We start from the raw sequence: 26,703 nt of genomic DNA on the forward strand, positions 1-26,703 counted from the left end.
TAAGACCTTGTCCTAACTCATTTTATCCCCAAGTGTAAGTCAGACAAGTCAAGTATGAAATATGCCTGGAGGGAAGTCCCTGACTCCAAAAAGTATGGATTATTTCACATTTATCTTAAAATCTGCTGTTATTTATCCTATGTTATCCTATGATGTTATAGGATAAATAGGTGCTGTTATTATTCCTATTTCAAAAATGAGGAATCTCAAGGAATTAGAGTAGGAAATGAGGAAATCAAACTATCACTTTTTGCAGATGACATGATGGTATACTTAGAGAACCCCAAAGACTCTGCTAAAAAGCTACTAGAAATAATTCAAAATTTCAGCAAAGTGGCAGGATACAAAATAAATCCACATAAATCCTCGGCATTTTTATATATCACTAACAAAATGCAACAGCAAGAGATACAAAGAGAAATTCCATTCCAAACAAATGTTGAGAGTATAAAATATTTGGGAATATATCTACCAAAGAATAGTCAGGATTTATATGAGAAAAATTACAAAACACTTGCCACAAAAATAAAGTCAGATTTAAATAATTGGAAAGACATTCAGTGCTCTTGGATAGGCCGAGCGAATATAATAAAGATGACAATACTCCCCAAACTAATCTATTTATTTAATGCTATACCAATCAGACTCCCAAGAAACTATTTCAATGACCTAGAAAAAATAGCAACAAAATTCATATGGAAGAATAAAAGGTCGAGAATTGCAAGGGAGCTAATGAAAAAAACTCAGAGGAAGGTGGTCTAAGTGTACCTGATTTAAAGCTATATTATATAGCAGCAGTCACCAAAACCATTTGGTACTGGCTAAGAAATAGACCGGTAGATCAGTGGAACAGATTAGATACAAAGGACAAAAAAGGGTACATCTACAGCAATCTAATCTTTGACAAACCCAAAGATTCCAACATTAGGGATAAAAATTCATTATTTGGAAAAAACTGTTGGGAAAACTGGAAATTAGTATGGCAGAAATTAGATATGGATCCACACTTAACACCATATACGAAGATAAGATCAAAATACGTCCATGATTTAGGCATAAAGAGGGAGATAATAAATAGATTAGAGGAACAGAGGATAATCTACCTCTCAGACCTGTGGAGGAGGAAGGAATTTATGACCAGAGGAGAACTAGAGATCGTTATTGATCACAAAATAGAAGATTTTGATTACATCAAACTAAAAAGTTTCTGTACAAATAATACTAATGCAAACAAGATTAGAAGGGAAGTAACAAATTGGGAAAATATTTTTAAAAGTAAAGGTTCTGACAAAGGTCTCATTTCCAAAATATACAGAGAACTGACCCTGATTTATAGGAAACTAAACCATTTTCCAATTGATAAATGGTCAAGGGATATGAACAGACAAATATCAGATGAAGAAATTGAAACTATATCTACTCATATGAAAGAGTGTTCCAAATCACTACTGATCAGAGAAATGCAAATTAAGACAGTTCTGAGATACCACTACACACCTGTCAGATTGGCTAAGATGACAGGAACAAATTATGATGAATGTTGGAGGGGATGTGGGAAAACTGGGACACTGATACATTGTTGGTGGAGTTGTGAAAGAATCCAGCCATTCTGGAGAGCAATTTGGAACTATGCCCAAAAAGTTACCAAACTGTGCATACCCTTTGACCAGCAGCGCTACTACTGGGCTTATATCCCAAAGAAATACTAAAGAGGGGAAAGGGACCTGTATGTGCCAAAATGTTTGTGGCAGCTCTTTTTGTTGTAGCTAGAAACTGGAAGTTGAATGGATGTCCATCAATTGGAGAATGGTTGGGTAAATTGTGGTATATGAAGGTTATGGAATATTATTGCTCTGTAAGAAATGACCAGCAGGAGGAATACAGAGAGGCTTGGAGAGACTTAAATCAACTGATGCTGAGTGAAATGAGCAGAACCAGAAGATCACTGTACACTTCAACAACAATACTGTATGAGGATGTATTCTGATGGAAGTGGAAATCTTCAACATAAAGAAGAGCCAACTCACTTCCAGTTGATCAATGATGGACAGAGGTAGCTACACCCAGAGAAGAAACACTGGGAAGTGAATGTAAATTGTTAGCACTAATATCTGTCTGCCCAGGTTGCATGTACCTTCGGATTCTAATGTTTATTTGTGCAACAAGAAAATGATATTCACACACATGTATTGTATCTAGGTTATATTGTAACACATGTAAAATGTATGGGATTGCCTGTCGTCGGGGGGAGGGAATAGAGGGAAGGGGAGGATAATTTGGAAAAATGAATACAAGGGATAATATTATAAAAAAATATATAATAATAAAAACAACAACAAAAAAAACAACAACAAAAATGAGGAATCTGAGGCTTACTTACAAAAGGTAAGTAACTTGCCCAAAATCACACAGCTTCTAAGTGTCAGAGGACACATCTAAATTCAGGTCTTCTCTCACTGGGCCAGCCCAACCCACTCAAATATCTGACGAGAGCACTCGTGTATCACTGGGGCAGCTAGTTGATACAGGGCATAGAGTACTGAGTCTAGAATCAAGAAGATCTGAGTTCAAATCTGAACTTCAAATCAGACACTTACTAGCTTGGTGACCTTGGGCCACTTAACTCTGCTTGTCTCAATTTCCTCATCTGTAAAATGAGCAGGAGAAGGAAATGGTAAGCACAGCAGTTTTCTGTCAAGAAAACCCCAGATGGGGTCACAAAAGAGTTGGGACACAACTGAAAGGACTGAATGAAAGTATCACTTAAGTTTTCTATTTTCTAGGGTAAATATTTCCAGTTCCTTCTATTAATAGTCCTATGGCATAGTTGCCTGTCCTGGTCCTCTTTTTCTATTATATACACTCAAATTTATGATGAGGTAGACAAAGAATTAGATTGGAAGTCATAAAGAACTGGTTTCAAATATGACCTCAGATATTTAGTAGTAATGCAGTTATGGGCAAGTCACCCATTCTCTCTCTATAAAATGAGAATTACATAAGATAGGACTGTTGAGGATTATATAACACTATGTAAAGAGGGCTTTACAAATCTTAAAGCATTAAAGCATTAAATCTTTAAGAATGTGGGATCATTCTCTCCATGGTCATCATTATGATTGTTAATATATTCCCTAAAATATGGCATCTACACGAGATTTCAATTTTCTAGATGTGGTCATACCAGAAAAAAAAGAGAACAGTGAACCTATCACTGCCCATGCTCCATCCATATTGACACAAATTCATTAGTCACTATTATTCTGCTCTGGTCTTTCAACTAGATCAAAATTCACTTAAATTTACAACATTTAGACTCAGTTGTTCCATTTTATCTACAAGGACAAAATCTGATTTTGTAAAATGTCTGCAGAAATAGAGATATACTCAATAGGGATATGGTATTCCCTTAATCTATCAATCTAATAAAATGAAATGAAACACTCCTGGCATGATGACGACAACTACTACTATAACTTTTTTTTTTGGTGAGGCAATTAGGATTAAGTGACTTGTTCAGGGTCACATAGTGACCTGGGATCGGATTGAACTCAGGTTCTCCTGACTCCAGGGCTGGTGCTCTACCCACTACACGACTTAGCTGCTCCATGACTATTTATTAATAAACTCAAAGTGATTATTAATTCTCCTTTCCAAGGACTCACAAATGATCCTCTCCAGGATAGAATCTGAGATTTTCTAGGAATTAGTATCTAATTTACTAGCTTGAAATCAGAATAATCTATCTTTTTTTTTTTTTTTTTAACTGGCACTTTTACCTTCCTCCTACAATGCATCACTTTTTTTCTTGGATTTTTCAAAGATCACTAGTATCTTTATGGCAATCACAATTACTAGTTTTTGGTATGCTTGGAAATGGACTATCTAGCTCTGATAATTTAATTTTATTGAGGGCATCTAGGTGCTCTCTTACTCTATCTTTACTTACCTAGGGTTTCGAATACCTATTAGTTATTTTAAAGCAAACATTTAAACTATCATGCTATTTCAGAAACTGTACAATCCTTCCCAGTCTGAAAATAATCTTTCTTCATAGAGAAAATAGAAGCAAAACAGATATGTACCCCTCCTGATTATCTCCAATTTATCTTGTGTATACCTGGAATATAACATATCTTTTTGCATTCTGTCTCCCTCCCATTACCCTGTGAAATCCTTGAGAGCAAGGACTACCTTTTGTCTGCCTTTGTATCCCTTAGCTTGATGCCTGGCACTTAAAAAAGTTGTAATAAATGCTTACTGACTTGATTCCCTGTTTTTTGCTACTATTTTTCCATTTACCTTAAGTAGGGGTAACGTTCCTTTATCTTCTTGTCCCAAATATGCCTAAGAAAACCCAACCCTTTTTTTGTTTCTTCTTCATGTGTATCATAATCAAAGTTCATTCTAGGTCTCAGTATTTCTAACATTATTCTAATAGTACTATGCTATTCTTCTGTAATCATTCTGTTTTCTGCCCTTGCAATTATCTCTTGAAAATTTCCTTTTAGGGGCAGTTAGGTGGCACAGTGGATAGAGCACCAGTCCTGAAGTCAGGAGGACCTGAGTTCAAATATGACCATGTGACTTCACTTAATCCCAACTGCCTCAGCAAAATGAATAAATGAATTTCCTTTTAGACAAGAAAAAGCTTTTAAAGTGGAGGGGAAAAGAAGAGGGGAAGAGGGTGGGTGAGTGAACTTGACTCTCATCAGAATTGGTTCAAATAGGAAATAACAGATACTTAATAGGAGTATAGAAATCTATCTTGCATAACTATATAAATATATTAAATTTAACATATATTTTAACATATTTAATATGTATTGGATTACCTGCCATCTAGGGGAGGGAGTGGGGGAAAGGAGGTGAAAATTTGGAACAGAAGGTTTTGCAAGGTCAATGTTGAAAAAATTACCCATATATATGTTTTGTAAATAAAAAGCTATAATAAAAAAAAGAAAGAAAGAAAAAAAAAGAAATCTATCTTGCCCTGCAGAAAAATAGGAGGAGAAATGGGATACGGGATCTGGTCAGTAGCAAAACTCTTTTGAGGAGGGACAAGGTGAAAAGATAGATAAGTGAGGGAACATAGAATTAGCAATACTAATTGTAAAAAAAAATTTGAAAGCAACTTTCTCTAATGGAATATTATTGTTTTCTGGAAAATGATGATAAGGATGCTTTCAGAACAACAACAACAACAAAAAACTTGTAAAGTCCTCCATGAACAAAGTGAAATATACTGTATACAAAGTAATAGCAATGTTCTGGGATGTGAATGACTTTGTTATTTAAAGTAGTACAATCATTCCCATCTATTCTGAAAGACATGATGAAAAATCTTATCCAAACCCAAAGAAGGAACTGATTGAGTCTGAATATAGATTGAAGCATTCTCTATTATTCTCTCTCTCTATTTTTAACTTAATTTTTCTTGAGAGTTTTTGTTTTCTTTAGGGGGGGGAGATTTATGTTTTTTTTTTTCACAATTTGACTGTTATGGAAATGTTTTACATAACTTGATATGGTTTCTTAATTGTGGGTGGGGATAAGGGAGAGAACCTAGAACTCAAAAATCTTAAAAACAAATGTAAAAAAAAAATAACTGGGGAAATATAATTAAATTTTTTAAAAGAAATTTTCCTTTTAAAATCTGAGTTAATTGCCAAATTCCCTGCAGTCATACTTAGAGCTTCATATTACCCTTCCTTTTTTTCTTATCAGAATCATCTGTGTCTATATTGCCAAATTTTATTCTTGAGAGTTTTCAACAGTTATTGTGCATGGAATACTACATATCATTTTTCTAAATATTTGGAAAATGATTTGCAAAAAGTGTAGAGTACATGTAAGAAAATGCCCAGCATCCTCCTTTGTTACTTTTTGCAGTCTTTAAAATGGAGCATCATTTCCTCCCAAGGGTCCTATTGTTTCCTTGGCAACCTTAGAGGCAATGTGGTACTATGGAAAAAGTGTTGGATCTTGAACTATGAGACTTAGGTTTGAATCCTGGCTGGGACATTTATTATGAAATCATGGGATCTGAGAATTGAAGATGATAGACCTGGTACTTCTGAAGGGATTACTAGGGGCCATCTACTTGAATCTCCTCGTTTTAGAATTGAGACTTCATGGGATTTGTCTGAGGTTGCCCAGTGAGAAGCAGAACCAGGACATATTTCCATCTGGCTGAAAATCTAGCTCTCTTTCAACTAGGCCATAGTGCTCCCCCCCCAAAACCTCAGTTCCCTCATCTGTAAATCTAGAGTGAGACATTCTCTCTGGGCATGTTGTGAGGAAGCTGTTTTCTCTTTGTCTAATAGACAAAGAGTTAGGTTCAGCCATTGTATCATGCTTTCTCTAGCTTCAGGATCAGCAGACCAAGTAAAGTGAAAGGCTTCTGCCAGGGATCTGGGTACTTCGAAGCCCCACATTACATGCCCACATGGCAGCCCTTCAAGCTACACTGAAACTCAGTTGTCCCTCTCCCTCCTTTCTGGCTAATTTGTCAACATTAGAAAATGCAAGATTTGGATTCAAAGAATCTGCTTTCAATCCCAATTCTGCTACTTACTAGCAGATGAACTTGGTCAGATCATCATTCAAAGAAATCAAAGAATTTGAGAGTGAAGTGACCTCGGCCTCATTCAGCCCAACTAGATATTAAAGGAAAGGAGCTGCCAAAGTAAATGTGCAGACAAAGCGGTCAGCAAGCCTTATTCAAAGACTCTTCGTCTAGGTAGTCCATTCTTTGCATGGTTAATCATTCAGAAGCTTTTCTTAATAACTTTCCTTTTTTTTAACTGCCAATGTTTGCTTGTTTTTCCTCTCTGTATGCCGAACAAAACAGACCAATCATTCGTCCACCTAACAGACTCTCAAATGCTTGAGAACAAAGCTATCATTTCCCACAAGAGTCTTCTCTGTTGTTCTCCAGGTGACATTCTTTCAGGGCCTTTTGTGTGCTCTCTAGTTTATCAATGTCCTTTTAAAACCATGGTGCCCCAAAAGAAACTCAGGGCCCCAAATGAGATCATAGAGGGCAAAGTTGGACTGTCAGTCAATTAGCATGCATTTATTAAGTCCTTTTTATTTGCCAAGTCTTGTTGCTGTTAAGTTCTGGGGATACATGAAAGGTAGGGGGGGAAAAAAGTCCCTGCTCCTAATGAGCTCACAGTATAACAGGGAAGACAACATGCAAACAACTAAGTACAGACCAAATAAGAGCTATACAGGACAAACGAGATAATCAACAAAGGGAAAGCATTAGCATCAAGGGGAACTGGGAAAGGCTACTTTCAAAAGGTGAGAATGCTTGAGATAATGAAGGAATTAAAGGACCTGGGAGGAAGAGGAGTTGGAAATGAGGAGGGAGAGTGTTCTGGGCCTTGTGGGCAGCAAATGGAAAAAAGATAGGAGGATGGACTAAGAAACAATAAGAAAGCCAGTGTCACAGAATATATGGAAGGGGATACGCCCTTAAGAAGACAGGAAAAATAGAAAAGGACCAGGTGAAGAAAGGCTTTAAGAACAAAACTGAAAATTTAATGGTTGATTCTGGAGGTAAGGAGGAGAAACTGGAGTGGAATGGGGATGGGAAGGGTGATACAGACCTGCAATTTAAGATCAGTTTGAATGATAAGTGGAGGATGGATAGGAGTATGGAGACTATTTCTGGAAATCACACCTCTCTCAATGAACACTGCATTAGCTTTTTGGCTCCCATGTTTCAATGATTATTCATATAGATCCTGCAGTCCTTTAAAACTCAGATTTTTTTTCTTCAGAAAACTTATTCTCTATCCATGCTTCCCTCATCTTATACTTCTGAAACTAATTTTTTGTACCAATTTATTCTCACTGAATTTCACCTAATTATGAGATTTATCCTGATACCCTATTCCATCAAGTTGCTTCTGACTCCCATCATCCCTTTCAAAGCTTCATGTCATTTGCATGTCTGATAAGCATATCACTTATGTTTTTATGCAAATCACTGATAAAAATATTAAACATTACAGAGACAAACACAAATCCCTGCATTATGACCCTGGAGATCTCCTGCCATAAGGGCAGTGAACCATTAACAATGATTATAGAAATTTGACTAGCCAATAAGTTATTTCCATCTTCTCCCAGAAGAATAGTCTGAGATACTTTATCAAGAGCTTTGCCAAAATCTGGATAAACTATACAAAATACTTGAGGGTGGATATCTCTAATACAATGGGCATGAAGCTGTGATTAGAACCACAAATGTCTGAGCACTGATCATAGTAGATTCCAGGTGGGTAGAGGTTAGGTGGCTTGGTTTAGTTGCCCAGGGATTGCATCACCTTTTAATCCTAGAGAGGGAATAGTTCATGGTGAAGTACATCCTCCGAGGAAATAAGCATTCGAATTGGAAGTTCTATGGGTAGAACTACTCGATTATCTACTTCTAACAGTTGAAATTGACCAGGAGTCCAGTCTTGAGATGGAACTATGTATGAGTTGAATGAGAGTTCTTTATAGTCGGTGTGTGTATCTAATTATCTATCTATATGTGATTTTCTTTCTCTACTAGCAGCTTGTCAAAAAAGGTACTAGACTAATCTGGCATGATCTATTCTTGATGGAGCCACGTAATCAAGTTTCTATTTTTATATGTTTGACAACCATTTCTTTTATTATCTATTTTAGATTTGTTCTAGGACTTGAATTCAAAGTCTAAAGTTTACTATGGTCTCGCTCCTTTTTGAAAAATGGAACATTTGGTCTTCACCAATGTTGCGGCATCTCTCCCATTTTCCCTGATCCATTACTGTCACTGACAGTTGCTTAGCTTTCTCTAAATCGTGATCATTCTCTTGGGGGCAGGTTTCTTGGAGAGCTACTGGAGGCAGCCTTTGTTTCAGTTCAGTTCAATAATCCCAAAATGCAGCCAGGAGTTAAAGTCCAGATCCTATATTGTGTCCTTCAATGTCTTGAATCTTTTCCTGTCAGAATGTCTCCAGCCAGCTTCAGTCTCTAGCTCCCTCTGAATCCAAAGCCTCCAGCCAGCACGCAGGTAGATGTGGGAATGAATCAGACTCTGCCTCCGAGTGTGTGAGATTGTGGGTTTCCCAGAAATCAATCCTAGTTGTGAATCTCCCGGAAGTCCATGAGCAGGCTTTTCCTTTAGACTTGTGAATCTGCTGGACTTAAGAATCTCCCCACTGAATCCTGACTCTCCGAATCTCCTCGAGCTTCTCTGAAATTCTCCCTTTGACTCAATCCAGACTGACTGTCCCCACTGAATCCTGGCTCCTTATATCCTCCCAGAGAGTGGACTTGGGGGAGCTCCTTAAAAGTATGCTCTCTTAAAGGTGTGAAGTCTAATGTGTGAACCAATGAGCGAACTTCTTTAAAGGTGTGAACCAAGTACATTACCTTGTCTCAAGTTCTAGCCCAAAACATCTCCTGAGGATCAGATTAACTGTAAGAATCCTAACACTTAGCAATCGTATCTGCCATTTTTTCCTTCAGGATCTAAGGTTTTAGTTTATCTGGAGTGAGTGATTTGAATTCATCAAGAACAGTTAGATGCATTTTAAATATTTTCTTATTTATCTTTATTATTAACCCCCCTTAGTCATTTTTGTTCTTTCATTTCCAGTGTAAAGCCCATTCTACTTTGCAGAAAAAATAAAAAAGAAAATTAAAATGAAGTAGTCCCCCCCCTTCTTTGTTGGTTATTAACATCCTATCCACCCTAAACAAAAGTCCCAATCCATCTTTGATCCTCTTTCCCCTCAAAAGATGGCTTAAAAAAAAATAAGGCCAATTCCCTTTTTCATTATCCTTCACTTTCTTTGCTAGCCTTGGCTTATTAGGAGCCTAGTTTGTGTATATTTCTTTTTAAAATTTAAAATGCTTGATGAGTTCTTTTTGAATTTACATTGGTCTCTTTGGACAAATCCTGTTTTTTTCCTATTATTTTTCCCATCTTCAGAATTTCATGCTTCAGTTATCTCCCATTTCTCTTGGACTACTTCAAAAATTTTTATTCCATGGAATCCTACCTATTTTTCCTCTAAACTTTTTGAAACATACTAGCCCAAAGCCAAGGTTGCATGTCAGAATGTACCAGATTTCTTCTCCTCTTTCATGAACTCTAAGGTAAAATGATAACTTTCCTCAATCACCCACTTCAAGTCACTAGTTCATCCTTGGTAGGAAAAATCATATTCAGAAGATAATTTGTCCCACTGCTTTCTCCACCTATTGAAGGATGAAATTATCATTACGATAAGTCAAGGAGTTATTAATTGCCACATTTTTGGCAGAGAGAGAAAACTCTAGCAGATGTCTAGATAATTGAAGTCCCCCAGCACTACTGAATCATGCTTTTGCAGTAGATTTGTAATGTTTCCTCAGCTCTTCTATTTCCTCTTTCTGTCTGGGTGGACTACAATATAGCTCAGTGACAAAAACACTTCTATTTTTTTCTATTTTGACCTTCAACCAAATATTCTCCAACATATGTCTCCTTCTGGTTCCTAGTTTTTAGTCTCACGAGTATACTGAAAGCCTCCTTACCCTGGAAGTTCACTTCACCCTTAGATTTCCCATGTTGGAAATATTCTCTGTCCCTTTGGTTTCTCCTGCTAATTAGCTGGTTATTCCAAGAACCATTATTTTAAGGAAAACACTCAGTCCTGATATGTCTTCATCCTTTTTCTGGCTCTAGTCCTGATTCTCTGACCTTTCTCTATCTGATGGCAAGTGTAAAATATTCTCATTCTCTCATATTCATTTTCATTCTCTCTCTTTTTTCCCCCTCCCTCCTTTTCCTTATTCTAGTGCTGTCTGGTACATAGGAAGTACTAAAAATTCCTGCTGACTTGTGTATTGACACTTGAGACATGGATTTTATTACTGACTTCTTTCTTTGATGTGTCTCCCTTTGATACAGGGGTATCAAATGCTATTCTTCCTTCTTTGTGACTACTCTTAATGGGAATCTAACTTGGGAGATATGCAGAGTTCTTCCTCCATCATTTTTAGTTGAAGGCTCTTTTGATTAGAGTTGCATGTCACTCTGCAAATACATTTTTACCAAACTATACTAAGTGTATAACATCTCTGAGGAATTTGTTGTAAAAAATTGTAAGGTGATCCAAAAACATAGCTAACACCTTCTTAAACAGAGTGTTCACTTCCCAAATTAATTTTTATCATTTGTATTCCTTGTTTCAGTGGGAAAAACTGAGGAAAACATAACTTGTGCCCTTGTAGTCTTCTTGCTCGAGACTTCTTAGGTATTGTCAATACTTTTTAGGTTCCTTCTGGAAGTATTATTTGTACTCACATGAATTCCTGGAAGTCGATAGTTGTCATCAGTTTTGACAAGTCTTAGAGTTTCTCTGTCTTATTTTGGTTATATGTCCCAGGACCTTTCTATTATTATCTGGTCAAAAATAGTTTCTCTGTGTCTCTAAGAAATGAATCACTAACTACTGCTCCTCTTCTTTTTTTCCTCTGCTCCTTACCTGAAGAATTCTGTGAGTTTAGGAACAAGAAGTTCATTCTTCCTCTGAGCATCCAGCTCTCTTTTCTCTAGAGAAAGTTTCAAAGCCCTTGGTCATACATGTAACACTTCCTTTATCTATCACTCTAACACAGCTAAAGTCTCTCTCTTTCAACCTCAGAACTCTCCTTTTTCTCGCTGAAACTTGTGGTTTTTTTAGGAAACTTTTGTCCTTTATAAGAACCCGGAGTGTGGAAAGACATTCTTCTGGTCTCTTCTCTGTCTCCTTCTTGAGGATTAAAACACAGATAACATCACTGGGATTTTTTATTCTCTTACTGGGCATAAAACCCTTGAGCTGGATGAGATACATTTAGTTCACAATTTACCAATGTAAAATACAAATAGAACTAAAAGACTTAGCTGGGAATAAAAAGGGATGATGAATAAAGAAAAGGAATCACAGCCTCACAACTTTTCTGGGTCTTAGTTTACTTCCTTTTAAAATAAAAGCATTGCATTACATGATCTCTATGGTTTCTTGTAGCTCTCCCTACTTCTGAAGCTCTGAATGTGACTTTATCCCTCTCCTTGAAGTAGTATCTTAGACTTACTTCACTCTTTGTATTTGTGACATCAGTGCCAGTACAACACTGGGCTATAATAGGCATTTAATAAATGCCTACTGACTAACTGATTGATAGCAAGTAAGGAACTGACCAAAACTATCATAAAAACAGTTTTCCCTTTTGAGCTTCATTTGCAACCTAAAAGAACTCTCTATCCTTTAAGAAGTTAAAGTGAATACAAATGATTTTAGGAATCCCCTAGATGCTAATACTGACACTTTAAGAGAGGGAGGCAAGGGCTTGGGCCAGGATGTTGCATTAACTCCCCCCTCCCCAAACCATAACCAACTCTTCCTGACTCCTGCTCATACCCTCACCCCCACCCAGTTACTGACTAATGGAAGATAGCTCTGTAACATTTCAACAGAGACTCCATCTACAGAATATTTTAGATAAAAATCCTTGCCAGATGGTCTGAAGAAGTGTTTGCCTCATTGCTGATTTTGGCCATCTTAATGTCAGTAACAATAAAAAGAAGCTTGTTACTGCCACTGGGGAGTAAAGGCATAAATTCCTTTCTCCACAACTGAATTACTGGTTGTGGACAGCTGTGACCTATACAATAATAAGGATGACACTGTAGCTTTCTGGGAAAGTATTTCCATAGTTTTTAGAAGAAACTATGGTAAACTTTACATATAATAGGTTTTTTTTTTTAAAGGCCCAAGTTATATAATTTTACCAGTTGTGGTATAGGTCTATAGCCTATGATAAAGAATCATAAACTTTGTGAATAGTTCAGCAGCCAAACATTGTATTTCTAAAAGCCTGTTTCTCATTTAAAGTATATTTCTAGTGGTCTCCTAAGGCACATCATTATTTTGTGATGACTTAATTAGGGCAACGTTAGGTTTAAATCAAGATATATATCACACACACACACACACACACACACATATATACATACACAAAAGATACACATGTGTAGTAGTATATTACATATACTATACCTGGTGTTCCCAAAATCTTAATGCAGTTTTAAGCCATTAAAGACTTTTGGGACACCTCATAAACGAATGTGATAGAGAGCTAAACATGGACTCGAGATGACCTGCCTGGGTTAAATCTTGGCTCTGACATACACCAGCCAATGGGCCACTAATATGATCACAGCCTTTCAGGGCTCCAGACAATGGTGTAAAACTACATGTTCTGGAGGACTTGTGGATCTGCATGAGGGAGGGAATGTCCTTCTTCAGGAATTCCCCATATAATTAAATCAAAAGTCCAGATCAAAAGAACCCCTAAACCATGCTTTCTTTTGACCGTGGCAAAAATGCTATTTAAAAATATTAAAAGGAACCTGTGTGCTACACTAAACAGCCCAATTACATTCACACTCTAGAGCAAAATGAAATCCTGGAGAGGCAGCTGTCACTGGACATATTGAACACGTTGGACAAATTTGCTCTTGTTCAGAGGCCTGTATTTTGGAGGCAGCTGGGTGGCACGCTTGGAGTCAGAAGTTCTGAATTCAAATGCTACCAGAGCTACCAATTAGTTCTGTGACCCTGGGTGAGTTACTGAACCACTCTCAGCTTCAGTTTCTTCTTAAGTAAAATGTTGGGGGGAAGGGGTCGGGGTGATGGGGGGAGGAAGATTGGCCTCAAAAGCCTTAAAGTTCCTTTTCAGTTCTAAGTTTTTGTTTCATGATACTTAAATGACTTTTAAAGCTACTTATAGCTCTAAATATATGATGCTAGGATATCTGTTCAATGCTCTGTGTACAGAATCACATGGCATGAGGACAAAAATACTTTAACTCACATTTTTCAACATCAAAAATATCATTTTGACTGATTATAGTAATAAGAGTATGGGGAATCTGAAGGAATTTTGATCCTTAAGGACTTCAAAGTGTGGCCTTAAAGAAATTCTAGACGAGTTAGTATGAACTAACTAGTAGAATCATTGTTTTTTTTTACTATTATTCTTAGCAGTGTGCCTCTCCATGTGCTAGCACTATAGATAGTTAGAAAAAAAAAACACAAAAAAAAACAACCTTATTAGTTCACAAGATTTTTACCTGATCTTTTTTCTGTTGTTTTTTTTTTAAACCTATGATCACTTCCTGTTAGGACTTTCCTTTTTACTCCTTTATAATAGAAAGCAAGTCATTTCAACATTTTTCACTATCTGTAAATCTCTTATTCTCTCCTCTTCCACTGGCTTTGCAATAATCACCAGTTCCCTCTCTATATCTATACTCCCCAGTTAGATCTTTGCTGAAAGGACCTCAAGATACCATGTTGAATAGGTACATTATAAATGAATGCGTATTTAACTTCAACTGGAGCCTCATTACTGTACATACATCTTTTAGTTATTTTATTAACTCTCTATGATATTTCCCATAGTGCTGTTCCAAAACTTCTCTCTTCTCAAAGCTTTCTTTTACTACTCAGACACTCCTCAACCCGCAAACTACTGTCTTCTGCTTCAACCTTACCACTTGTTGGAATTTCTCACCTCAGGATCACCAATGATCATTCAGTCAAACAACAAGCATTTTTTAAGCACCTACCAGGCAGTATGCTAAGCACCAAGAGGAGGAACTGAACTTTTCACTGGTAGAGGGAACTCCTTAGAATAATTCAATGTAAGCCAGCCTCCCCAAATATAGAGTGACCCTGGACAAGAACACCTTAGGTTTCTAAGATTGCAAGGTGCTACACAGACCAAAAAAAACATAACAAAACAAACAAACAAAAAACCCTTGATGAGCTCATATTCTATTGGGGAGACAATATGTGCATTTAAAAATGTTAAAAATAAACATAAGATAGTTTTGGAAATCTAGTCAATCAGTCAGCAAGCATTTCTTAAACATTTATTAAATTCTAGTATTAAGGAAACAGTCTCTCCTCTCAAGGAGTTTATATTCTAAAGAGGAAGACAACATGTATAACTGGGAACACTAAAATATATACAGAATAGATGAGAGGTAATTTAAGAGAGGAAAGCCCCAGCAGCTGGAAGAATTGAAAGAGTTCTTGCATCAGGTAGGATTTGAGCTGACCTCAAAGGAAGCCAAGGAAATGAAAAAGTCAAGGTGAAGGGAGAGAATATTCTAGGAATAAGGGAGTGAGAAGACAGAGATGGAAGAGAGACCCCAGCCTGTAGCTGAATTGTACAGTGAAAGAAAGGGAGTAAAGCATAAGAAGAAAGAAAATATGAAAGGACCAATTTAGGAAGAGTTAAAATGACAAATACAGAACTTTGAGATTAGATCGTAGGGATAACAGAAAATTACTGGAGTTTATTGGAACATAGCCAACCTTGAGTTTTAGGAAATTCACTTGGGTCTCTGAGTATGAGATGAATTGGAACGGAGAGACCTGAGGCCAAGGGTCCCAAGTAGAACACTGCAATAATCCAAACATGAAGTGATAAACTAAGGTTGTGGCTGGGTGAAAGAAGGGAACAAAAATAAATGCAAAATGGTGTGAAGGTAGGAATAAGATCTGGACCCCAACTAGCTTTATGGAGTGATAGTAAGGAATTCAGGTGCCTGGGAAGATGTCCCTGAGAATACTCAAGAGAGGACACCCTTGATAGTAAAAGGGAAAGGCAGGAGAGGAGAGGATCATGGGGGAAAGATAGTAGGTTTTGTTTTAGAAATGCTGAACTTCAGATACCCACAGGTATCTAGTCAAAGATGCTTAAAAAGAGGTTAGTGGTGCATAACTAAAACTCAGGAAAAAGAGTAGAGCTGGATATATGGATCTGGGGATTTACTGCATAGAACTAAACTTCTAGAAGCTGAGTTCACTGAGAGAGAAGGAAAAGAGAAGAGGACTCAGGACAGACTTTTGGGTGACACTGAGAATAAGTGGGCATGGCACAGACCAAGAACCAACCAAGAAGACTGAGAGATGGTTAAGGGAGGAGAAGAACCTGGGGAGAGCAATGTCTCAGAAATCTAGAGAGGAGAGAGAATCCAGGAGGAGAGTGTATCATATAATGCAGAGATATCAAGAAGGATAAGGGTTGAGAAAGTCATTAGATTTGTCAATTAGGAAAAAGATCACTGATAACTCTGGAGAATGCAATTTCAATTAAATGATATGGTCTGAAGCCAGACTGCATAAGGTTTAGAAGAGAGTAAATAAAAAGGAAGTAGGAAGGACAGTAGCACCTGGGGACATCAGAAAAAGTTTCTCAAAGCTTGCCTACCTAATGGCTGGATCTAATGGTTTTTTCTTAGTCTTTAGCTTTCTTGACCTTTTAGTGGCTTTGAATATTGCTGCTAATACCCTCCCACCTCTCCATCTTTAATAGTTTCTAATTTTCTAAGTCATTGCTCATTCCTATCTCTTCTAAGATTACTTGGTCCCCTTCACTCCCCTGAAGTGCTTTATCAAAGCCCTGTCTTTGACCTCCCCTCCCACCCTGTCATTTCTCCATGTTCTCTCCTCTTTTTTCATTCACTCGGATGGCTTCAGTGAACCCTTCCATACTCTCAAAGTTGTAGCTTTGTACTATAAGCTCCCATTCCTTTCCTGAATCTTTGGGCTACATTTTTAGCTATCATTCAAGTCAATTAGCATCTGACATTACCACAGATTTCAATTTGTGTAAAACAAAATTTATTATCTTCCTATTAAAACTTGCTCTTCTAACTTTTCTACTTCTCTTAGCTACTTAGATCTGAGGCCAGTTATCTTTGCTATACTCCTTATATACAGTAAGTTCTGCTGTTTCTCCCTTTGAATACTTTCTCCCTTTCTACTCCTAGTTTTCCAAGCCCTAGTCTCTCATTTTTTGACTAGACCTTAGTGGTTACAGTCACTATATATTTTTTCTTCAAATATCAAAACCATCACACAGCTGTGAAAATTTTAGTGATACATAGTAGTGATATTACTCTGTTTAAAAATATTCTATGGTTTCCTATAGCTTAGTGAATTAAATATAAAATCCTTAGGCTGGCTTTCAAAGCCTCCTACAATCTGGCTCCAATCTACCTTTTCAGCCTTTTTTAGCTTTTTCTGGTTCCCATTCCTAGAAGGGATTCTCTTCTCCCATCTTCTATCAATGACAAATATAGTCCTTCTCTTACCTTAAGGCCCAGGTATATCTTTTAGAGATTGTTTGTGTACATGCTTCAGGAATACCTGGACTTTCTCAGGACCCCTCCTCCTTCCTTGGTGACTTCTTTCTCTGGAGAGATATCCATCCTGAGGTCCTCTTCATCGACTGGAAACTCTACCCCCAAGTCCACCATTTGGAAAGGGTTCAAGTTTTGCGTGAACTTACTCTCACCTAGACTCTCTTTCCAGGATTCTATTCCTTACCTCCTATCTCACTCAAAGGCAGATACTCTTCCCCCTCAGTGACCTCCCTCTCCTTACTTCCACTTTCCAGGCCCCTTTTCTGTTTCATCTTTCCCCATTAAAATGTATACTCTTTTAATGGTAGGCACACCTTGCTTGCTTGTATGTGAATTCTCAGTACTTAACACAACATCTGGCACATAATCAATATTTAATAAATGTTTTCTCTCCCTCCTTCCCTCCCTCTTCTCTTTCTCAACAAGTATTTTCAGAATTGAACCAATGAAGAATGATACATGTATGCCTGTATTCTACAGATGCATATTGGGAATAGCTCTGAATTACAGAGATACATTGGCAACTGGAACCCTGGTTAGAAGACTCAGAATAGCAGATATTTCAAAATGATCTATTTGGAGCTTTTACAAAAAGGAAAAGAAGTTTCATAAGTCATTATGAAAATATTTTAGCTATAGAGCAGCTATGATGAATTTATATACAGTTCTTAAACTAGGCAGGTAGGAAGGTAATTACTTTAAAATTCCAAATATTTCCTACCCCTGGGAAACTCTAAACCTATTTTTTTCCTCTGAGGCAATTGGGATTAAGTGACTTGCCCAGAGTCACACAGTTAGGACATGTTAAGTGTCTGAAGAAGATTTGAACTCAGGTCCTCCTGACTTTAGACCCAGTGCTTTATCCACTGTGCCATTTAACTGTCCCTTCTAGAGCTATTCTGGAAGGAAACTGATTGAGCTTCTAGTCTAGGTAGTGTGTTCTGAATGGCTAGCAAAGAGTTCCAAAATTAATTTAAGATTTATATTTTTATTATGTACTCTCCCTTAAAGTTATTATTTCACAAAACCAAAATAATAAAATTTTAGAATTGGAAAGGAACTTAGCACCATTTAATCCAGCTCATACTCAGAAAAGAAGACCCTTGGCAGCCTGTTTGACAAGTCGTCATACCTACTTTGTGTGAGGTTCTCCAGTGAGGGAGATTCACTGCTTCCTCAGGCAGTCCATTACCCTCTTGGATAACCTCTTACTGTATAGACAATTTTCCTTACATCAAATCTATATTTACCTCTTTGCAACTTCTACCTATTACCCCTTGTTCTTTCCTTTGAGAGCACAGCAGAACATGACTGTGCCTTCTCCTGCATATAATTAATATAGCTATGCTGCATCTGTGTCTTCTCTTCTTTAGACTAGAGGCCACTCATCATTCTGATTAATCCTATAATGCCATGAGCGACAAGGAAATCTGAGATGAAGAGACCATTAATAATAAGGCTTTGCCAAGGTAACAGAAATGAGTATATTTCAGACATCGGGCACACAAGCAATGGAATTCCCCCTTTGGGAAATGCCTACTGGTTGAGTTTGGCTGTGATGCAGTTTTGAGCTAGATAAGAGCTAGAAAGGTAGATTGTAGTTAGACTATATAAATACCAGGCTTAGGGATCTTGTTCTTTTTTCCTAGAGGCTGAATAAGTAACATAGCAGTTGGGAGCTCTCTCAGCACAGAAGAGGTGTTAAGATGACAGACATATCCTTGTAATTTTGCAGTATAAATTAGGCAGGACTACTTCAGGAAGTTTAAGATTAAAATAGGATGTCAGTGCCACAGCCAGATATTTTTCAACAATGGGTTGATGCACAATGAACCAGAAACATTTACTAACCAGAATCTTCATAAATAAACCATGCAGATTAACTGAGGCAGCACTTTATCTGGTTTGCCTAGAAAAGTAGTCTAAATTAAACAAAATTCTTTTTCCCTTTGAGCTGAACATAACATTTATTGTCTGCTCTGAAGAAGAAAGACAGACGTTTTTACTCTGAGTTGAGCAGATCTGTTGTTCTGCAATATGAGGAGCTTCTTGGTAGAAAAGTACTTTGTAAGCTTAGGGTCACCATGGGCCAGTCACTACCACTCTTTTCTTCTTTGGTAAATCAAGAGAGAGGGAGGACTCGGTTATTTCTCAGGCTCCCTTTCAGCTCTAGCATTCTAATTCTATGATTCCTAGCCAGTCTTCTGAAGTCTAATAAAGAACCTTTGATACTGAAGGATATGATGTGATGGCAGTACTTGACTCTGTCCAGCTGAATATTTTCATGACTTCTCTAAAAAACATTTTTGTTTTGTTCACTCTTGTTTATTTAGGCAAGAAATAGTTGTGCCTTTTCCAGCATTATAAATGGTTCTTTCTAAGAGTGTGTGCAAGAAACTACAAGGAAAGTATCATGGCTCCTTGATTGTGAAAGGTTTCTCCTTCTGGCTTTTTAGCTCTGAATCACACTTCTCAAGAGTGTCTTCTTCCCATCCCTGTTGAGTCTGCACTGTTGTTAGTAATAGTGTGTGTGGTTCTAAAATATCTTAACCTTGCAAGGTATCATCAATGCTTTCTTGATCTCTTTGAAGAAAAACAAAATACTTCAGGAATGTAAGCTATACTGCTAAATGAAGTTAAATTCTCCAAACCTAAGAAATCCTCTTAGAGATTTTGGATGGACTAATAATCAAGGGATTTGCTTCTGTCTCTTCTCTTCTTTCTTTTTTTTCCCCCCCAGTATAATATTTCATTGTGATGGAGACATAGGGGTCCTTTACTTGGTGTTCACTTATCCCTAGGGAATCTCTGGAAAGATTTCCAGGGGTCCATGAATGTAGATAGAGAAAACAATCACATCTTTATTCCAATATAATTTGTTTCCTTTATAATCCCATGTATTTTATTCTATGCATTTAGAAATATTATCCTGAGAAGAGGTCCATAGACTTCATCAGAGTGCCAGAGAGTATAAACACAAGAAAAGTAAAGGACTCCTGATCTAGCAGAATTTGCCATCTTTTGTACAAACCTTGAGAGTAAGAGACCACTGTGAAGATCTATAGAATTTTTTATAGATCTTCACAATGGTCTCTTACTCTCAAGGTTTGTACAAAAGATGGCTTTGAATCTTGGTTCTTGCATTCAACACTTTGGGCCTTCTGTTATCTCATCTTTAAAATGAGACTTTAGCCTAGATGGCCTCCAACATTCCCTTCAACTCTACATCTGTGGTCTAATGATTGCCTTCTACAGCTTAAATATTAAAAGGTCCTTTATTTTCCATAATTATGATTACTAGCAGAGAGAGTTCAATTATTATACAAAGTATATATAAAGTACCCAGAAACTCAGGACAATGCATTTGCAGAGTACAGATACATATGAAAAAAAATGGATGGATTATGTACTCTCCCATTTTAGTGCTATTTGAGCATATTTTTACAGGCCACCTGGTGCTTTTGATAAAACTATGAATCTTTTCAAAGCTTCATACTTGGACAGAACTTAGGTAGTGAATGAGATATGCTTAGTTTTTGAAGCTTTCCTCCCAAAACTTCGACTCCAGCCTTCTTCTAAGTAACAGAAAGAAGTATGGGGCAGAGTGGTGGGAAAACAAAACAAAACAAAACAAAACTGAGAATCAGAAGATCTTGGTTTAGTTCAGTTTTTTATCATTATCTGTGTGATTTACTTTGGACACCCAACTTTTTTTTTTCATTGTCCATTACTTCAGCTGTAAAATGAGAATAATACTGTCCACTTTATGGAGATTTTGTGGGAATAAGATGAGAAAACAAATTTAATAGTCTATTTTAAATTTCACAGTATTAAGAACATGTAGAATAGCATAATAATCCTGTTTCTTTTTGCTAACCTACCATCCCACTATATTTTTCATTGGTTTGGAGTCTTTCTGACTCAGCTCTTTATTCTCTTTATTAGCTCCTCCTTTCTTTTGGCTTCTATAGAAGATTTGGGAATTTAGAAGGATATTTAAACTTAGCTTATACATTATCCAAATGGCTTAAGGTGGAATAGATCTTCCTCCTTTGGGCTTTTCACTGGCCCTATCCTGCAACTTTCTGGTTACCTTGTAGTTGCATAACAATATTAAACAACTAGAGACTTTCTAAACATCTACCAATACTCCATTATTACAAACATCATTAATATATGAAAACTTCCTTTTCAGGATGCAAATTGTTTTTAAAAAAGCTTCTTAAAAAAACTACTTAAAAAAGGAAATAATAAATTAAAAACCTATAGATGTGATCTAAAAATGAAAATGAAACATGGAAAAAACTCTCTAAACAGGAACCGTGCGAAAAGGATTCATTGTTGTTTTATGTCTATTAGGTCCAACTGAATTAAGTGTGCACTTTTAATAAAAAGTTGGATAGGATTATAATCTTCCTATTTGTGACTGAATAAAAATTTGAGATGATAGAGTAGCTACCTTTTTTACATTAGACAGTAACCTTTTTGGCAAGTCCCTGATGAACCCAAATAAGTAATCCCAACTATACTCAGGATAAAAGCCTTACAAAGTCTGAAGTTGCCTTCCTCATCTTTCTAGCACTGCATGGGAAGGTTCACTCACTCCTTGAAGAAATTCTTTTCAATCAGAGACATACATAGTTTTCTTTATAATGGAATTCTAAAGAGAACAATATGTTTAGAGTGCTTTCTGACATTGATTTTGCTCCAAATCACAACACCTAAGTACTGATTTAACTGAAGCCAATAATTGGTTTGTGATTTTCTCTTTTGTATCTTTCAGTCTTCAAGGTCTTCCAGGGGAACTCTAAGAAGTGAATGTCTTAGCCACATTTCTATAAGCGATGTGTCAGAGGCAGGATTTTTTTTTTTTTTTTTTTTAAAGAACACAGATCTTTCTGACATTAGGGCTAGTCCTTTCTTCGGCCACCTCTCAACAAAATATTATTTTCAAATTGTAGCCATGCACTGAGTCCATCCATATATTGTTTCTGTAACCCACCCCAACACCACACCACAACAAAGCTACCATGAAACCCTGTGCTTCTCTCTTTCATTTTCTGGCTCTCCCTGGACTGAACAAGATTCCATTTAGACTTCTGAATCTCTTGAGCTTGTATGTGTGCCTCATTTTATTCCCTTAATATTTCTGGGTTTCTTCGATCCTTTTTCTCAAATGCTTGAGTCTGATATTGCTACACCATGTGGTTTCCAGGGAGATTTAAAAAGAAATAGCTGTATATAGGCATAAAAACACAGAATATATGAACAGCCAGCTTTAACAATCACTGTGTTTGTGAGACTTTCTGAAATACCTGTGGGGACTTGTGAGAACGCCAGCTGTACTGGTGACTGTGGAGACTGGCCAGCAGAATATTTTCATCAGTATCCACCTGGCCAAACCGCAGTGTCTCCTGTGTGTCATTACAGATCACAAAATGGCTGAAGACCAACTCCTCTACCTCAGGGCATTGGTTCTGAAAGAAAAAGAAGAGGAAAGCCAACGTGCATCAGATTAATTGCAAGATGTTTGGCAGCTGTCTTCCCAGTGGCGAGAGTTACAAGACAAAAACACGAAAAGATCTCTAGTTATTAGCTCTGGTACACAAAATATTCTATACTCCCAAGCAAAAGCATGAGTGTGTGATACACACACACACACACACACACACACACACACACACACACACCTTAAAGAGATCTAAAATGTTCCAAGAATATGTTTTGATTTATACTCCAGCAAAACAAATCATATGACACAGAAAAATAAAAAGAACAATGAGGTCTCTCAAACTTTTGGGCTTCTTCAAGTGAATTAACATGCTATAACAATAAAAAAAAAAAAAAAGAAAAAAGAAAAGGTTCACAGGCCAGTGTTCTTCAAACAGTATACTGAGAGCAAGGATGACAAAGTTTAACTCCTTCTAAATGTGACATTCGGCTCCATTACCAAAGAGTGGTATATTCTTTAAAAAGCAGGAATTGTTTAGGAAACAAAACCCTTAGATCCCTTTTGTAGGAGTGTGAATGTATGAGTGTAACTCCTCTGAGAGAAAGATGAAGCAAAAGCTGTAGATTTCCTCAGGGACTGAGCTTGCAAGATCTATCAGTTCTAGAAGTTGCTTAAAAGCTATGGTGTTGTTTTTTTTAAGAATGGTAAAAGTAAATACTAATCTTATAGAGGTTACTTCTATGAATGAATATGTTTTAGCTACTGCCCAGTAACTGACTTATTAGTAAATCAGCAGATTTAAGCAAACTTTTGAGCTTTACTGATGAACTAATAGTCCCTGTGAAGTCAACGAAATCAGAAAATCTCACAGTTGGAAGGGATCTCCAAACTTATCTAGTATAATTCATTCCTAATAAAAAAATAAAAATCTGCATTATGGCATGCCAAACACTAGTCTTGTCCTGAAGACATCCAGTGAGAGTTTTCCTAAGGAAACATTCTCTAATTACTGCTAAGTTTTTTCTCATATGAAGCCTAAAATTTTCTCTCTACAACATTCACCCATTGCTCCAGGTTCTGCTCTGTGGTGATAAACAGAATATAACCAGATTGTTTTATTTCTGAGTCTCTGAAATACTTAAAAGATGGCTCTTCTTACTGATATTGAATTTTCTCATCTCCAGTCTTCCTTCAACCAGTCTTCATGTTGGAAGGCCTTAAGCTGCTCTGCCCATTTGGGTAACACTTTTCTGGATGCTCTCCAGATTATCAAGATCCTCCCTAAAAATAGTGCTCAAAAGTAAATGAAAACAATAATGCAAATGTAATCTGAATAGGGCAAGGTACAGTCAGACTATTACCTGCCTTGTTCTAGACACTGTCTTTCAATGTCACATAAGATCATATTAGTTTTTTTGACTGACAACCCCTGGACTCATCTTGAGGTCTGCCATACCAGCTAGATCCTTTTTTTTTTAAACAGAAAAACAATAAAGTTCAGAACACATGTATCAACCAAGGCACAATGTACTAAAGTGCTAGTTGCTGAATGTAATGACTATCTGTGGAGAGGGGGCCCTCCATACCATCTTGCCACCCTTGGGAAGGCAAGCATAAAAGCATGATAAAATGGTGTTGACAATGCTACTTCAAATTTTCTTCAGATTTTTTCCTAGCCAAAGATCTAAAATATTATTAATATATTCTTATGCCAGGTAGTCTAGAATTTTATTGACACTTTCCTTTTTTCTGCACTTCCATGAAACATAAATGGGGTAGAAGACTTCCCTCCATGCTGGACAACTTGTCCCTCTTCAAGGTCTCATATTCCTGAAGTCTAGAGGGATGAAGTTCAGAATAAGCTGACACTGAACCTGACCAACAGAAACCAATTTGGTATAAATCCCTGAAGGATTCTGTCAGAAGAGACAGTGTGAGACTAATAACCTGGAAACTGCCAAAGGGTGGATCATAATTTCGAGCATAAACCCTGGGAGGGGTAGGGCATCCAGAAATGACTCAATTTCTCTCCATCTGCTATTATGTACACTGACAAAATCCATTTTCACTGAGAAGCAGAAACAGCATTTATCTTTTTTTGAGGTTTCTAGTGACTATCTATATAGATGAGAGGATTACGATAAAAGGACTCAACAGAAAACTACCTTTCTGTCTCTCTCTCTGATATAATGTTTTCATTATAAGATGTAGTTTCAAAACCCCAGTTGTTCTGTTCTAGTGCTCTAAAAGATGCGTGATCTCACTGATATGAAAGCCTCTGCATATGACAACTCTTCCATAACTGTACATCTGATGAAACTCCCAAACGCTTGCCACAGGGGGTTTACCCAATGTGTTTGGAGTGGGGAGGAAGGAGCATGTTGATCCCTCTTGATCTAGTGAAGATACTAATAGGGCACACAGCCTATCCATTAGTCATTCCTTGATCTCATCATGAGACTAGTCAATTTGTTTTTTCAATCACACATTTTTTATAACTTGTTAATCAAGTTTATTTGTTACTAAACATTCATTCTTTTCCCTAATGTCCTGAATATAACTTGAGAAAACAAACGCAATTCTAAATCTTAGCTGTCTTAAAAGTCCTGGGATTCAAAACTTCCTTTTAGTAATGAGTAGTGATCTATTTATTGGCAACAATGAGGTCAAGCTACCAGATGGGGTTCAGAAAAAACAACAATAATAAAAAGGGAAAAATACCCCAAGACATTGCTTTCCTTATCCCTTCAATAGACCTTTTATTAAATGATGAGGGATTTAGGAAAAAATGCAAATTAAAGAACACAAGGGGGTTATTTACATTTTTCTAAAGAATACAGAAAGTCTTTAGGGAACTGTTTCACTGTACTGACTCTTCATCTGTGGAGTTCACTCTAAGTGTAACAATTTTAAACATTTCTTGGAATGCTGGATATAGGATAAAAAAAAATTTTAAGCATTTTATGTGATGCCACATACTTTAAATTTGACTGTGCTCACTTTGACAACTAAAAATTCCTTATTTACCTTTTACCATTTGCCATATGTAACATCAATACTCCTGGTGGAGTTTAGAGTGTTAGAAACTAATTTTTAATGAAACAGGACATAATACTGTATGAAATAAAAAAAGATGGACACAATTTTCACCTTTTCAAAAATATCTCTTGAGTGTTAATCTGCTCATGTTTGGTTTGAAGTCACGAAAGAAACTGCATTTGATACTTTGGGATCTCAATCTTGTTTCAAAAACATACATCATTTGCTGAGAGAGGAAAGAAGAAAAGAAAGGTACTACTAGAAAAACCAGATCTGTTAATCTTGAACCACTGACCTTAAGGTGCAAGGCCAAATGGCTTCATGCTTCAACTGTCTGGCCTATCTATATTGTCTAAAAATTATTTATCTGAGATATCAATTCAGAACAAATACACAGAAACTTAAATTGTGAGTCCTGCTCTTTGGGCTCATGTTCTGGATGGCAGCAATCACACTATCTATGAAGATGGCTCTACAATAAACACTGTGATTGAGAAATTGGACTTTCCCTCTAATGCATATAAATCATGTACAGAACATCTTAGAAACAATGACTTTAAGAACCTTTAAGAAAAAAAAGTCTATTTTTCTGTTAAATATCTTGTGATTTCAAAAGAGTAGATTTAAATTTACTTTCAAATACATAAAGTTAGATGCCCACCACATTAGAACATGGTGGCAAGTACCCTTGACATGGGAGGAAACGAGAAAATTACAGCAACAATTACAGAAGTATATCCTCTTGTGGCTCATGTTAACATTGCCAAATCCCTGTATAAATCAGAACCAACTATTCATAGAATGTACCTGTCAGCAATATACTACGTGACATATGGCTCTACTTAATCAAATATACAATTCAATTTTTTTCCAACTCAGAATACTCCTTCAAGGCACCATGTTAGTCAGTCAGTCATTCACACTCTGATGTGGTTTAAAACATTTAAATATTTATGCACCATATTTTATTTATATG

General features: G+C 36.7%; 1 protein-coding gene across 3 annotated transcripts in view; it reads right to left on the minus strand.

Moving 5' to 3' along the window:
* The window catches only part of VPS13B (vacuolar protein sorting 13 homolog B), a 973,300-nt gene that overhangs the window by 88,749 nt on the left and 857,848 nt on the right, over positions 1 to 26,703 (minus strand). For all 3 annotated transcript variants that reach the window (XM_074268391.1, XM_074268380.1, XM_074268399.1), the window contains exon 42: positions 22,552 to 22,713. In XM_074268391.1, coding sequence (XP_074124492.1) covers positions 22,552 to 22,713 — 162 coding nt within the window. The remainder of the gene's footprint in view (positions 1 to 22,551; positions 22,714 to 26,703) is intronic.

This window comes from Sminthopsis crassicaudata, chromosome 1 (assembly GCF_048593235.1).
Source record: "Sminthopsis crassicaudata isolate SCR6 chromosome 1, ASM4859323v1, whole genome shotgun sequence".
Lineage (NCBI taxonomy): Eukaryota > Metazoa > Chordata > Mammalia > Dasyuromorphia > Dasyuridae > Sminthopsis > Sminthopsis crassicaudata.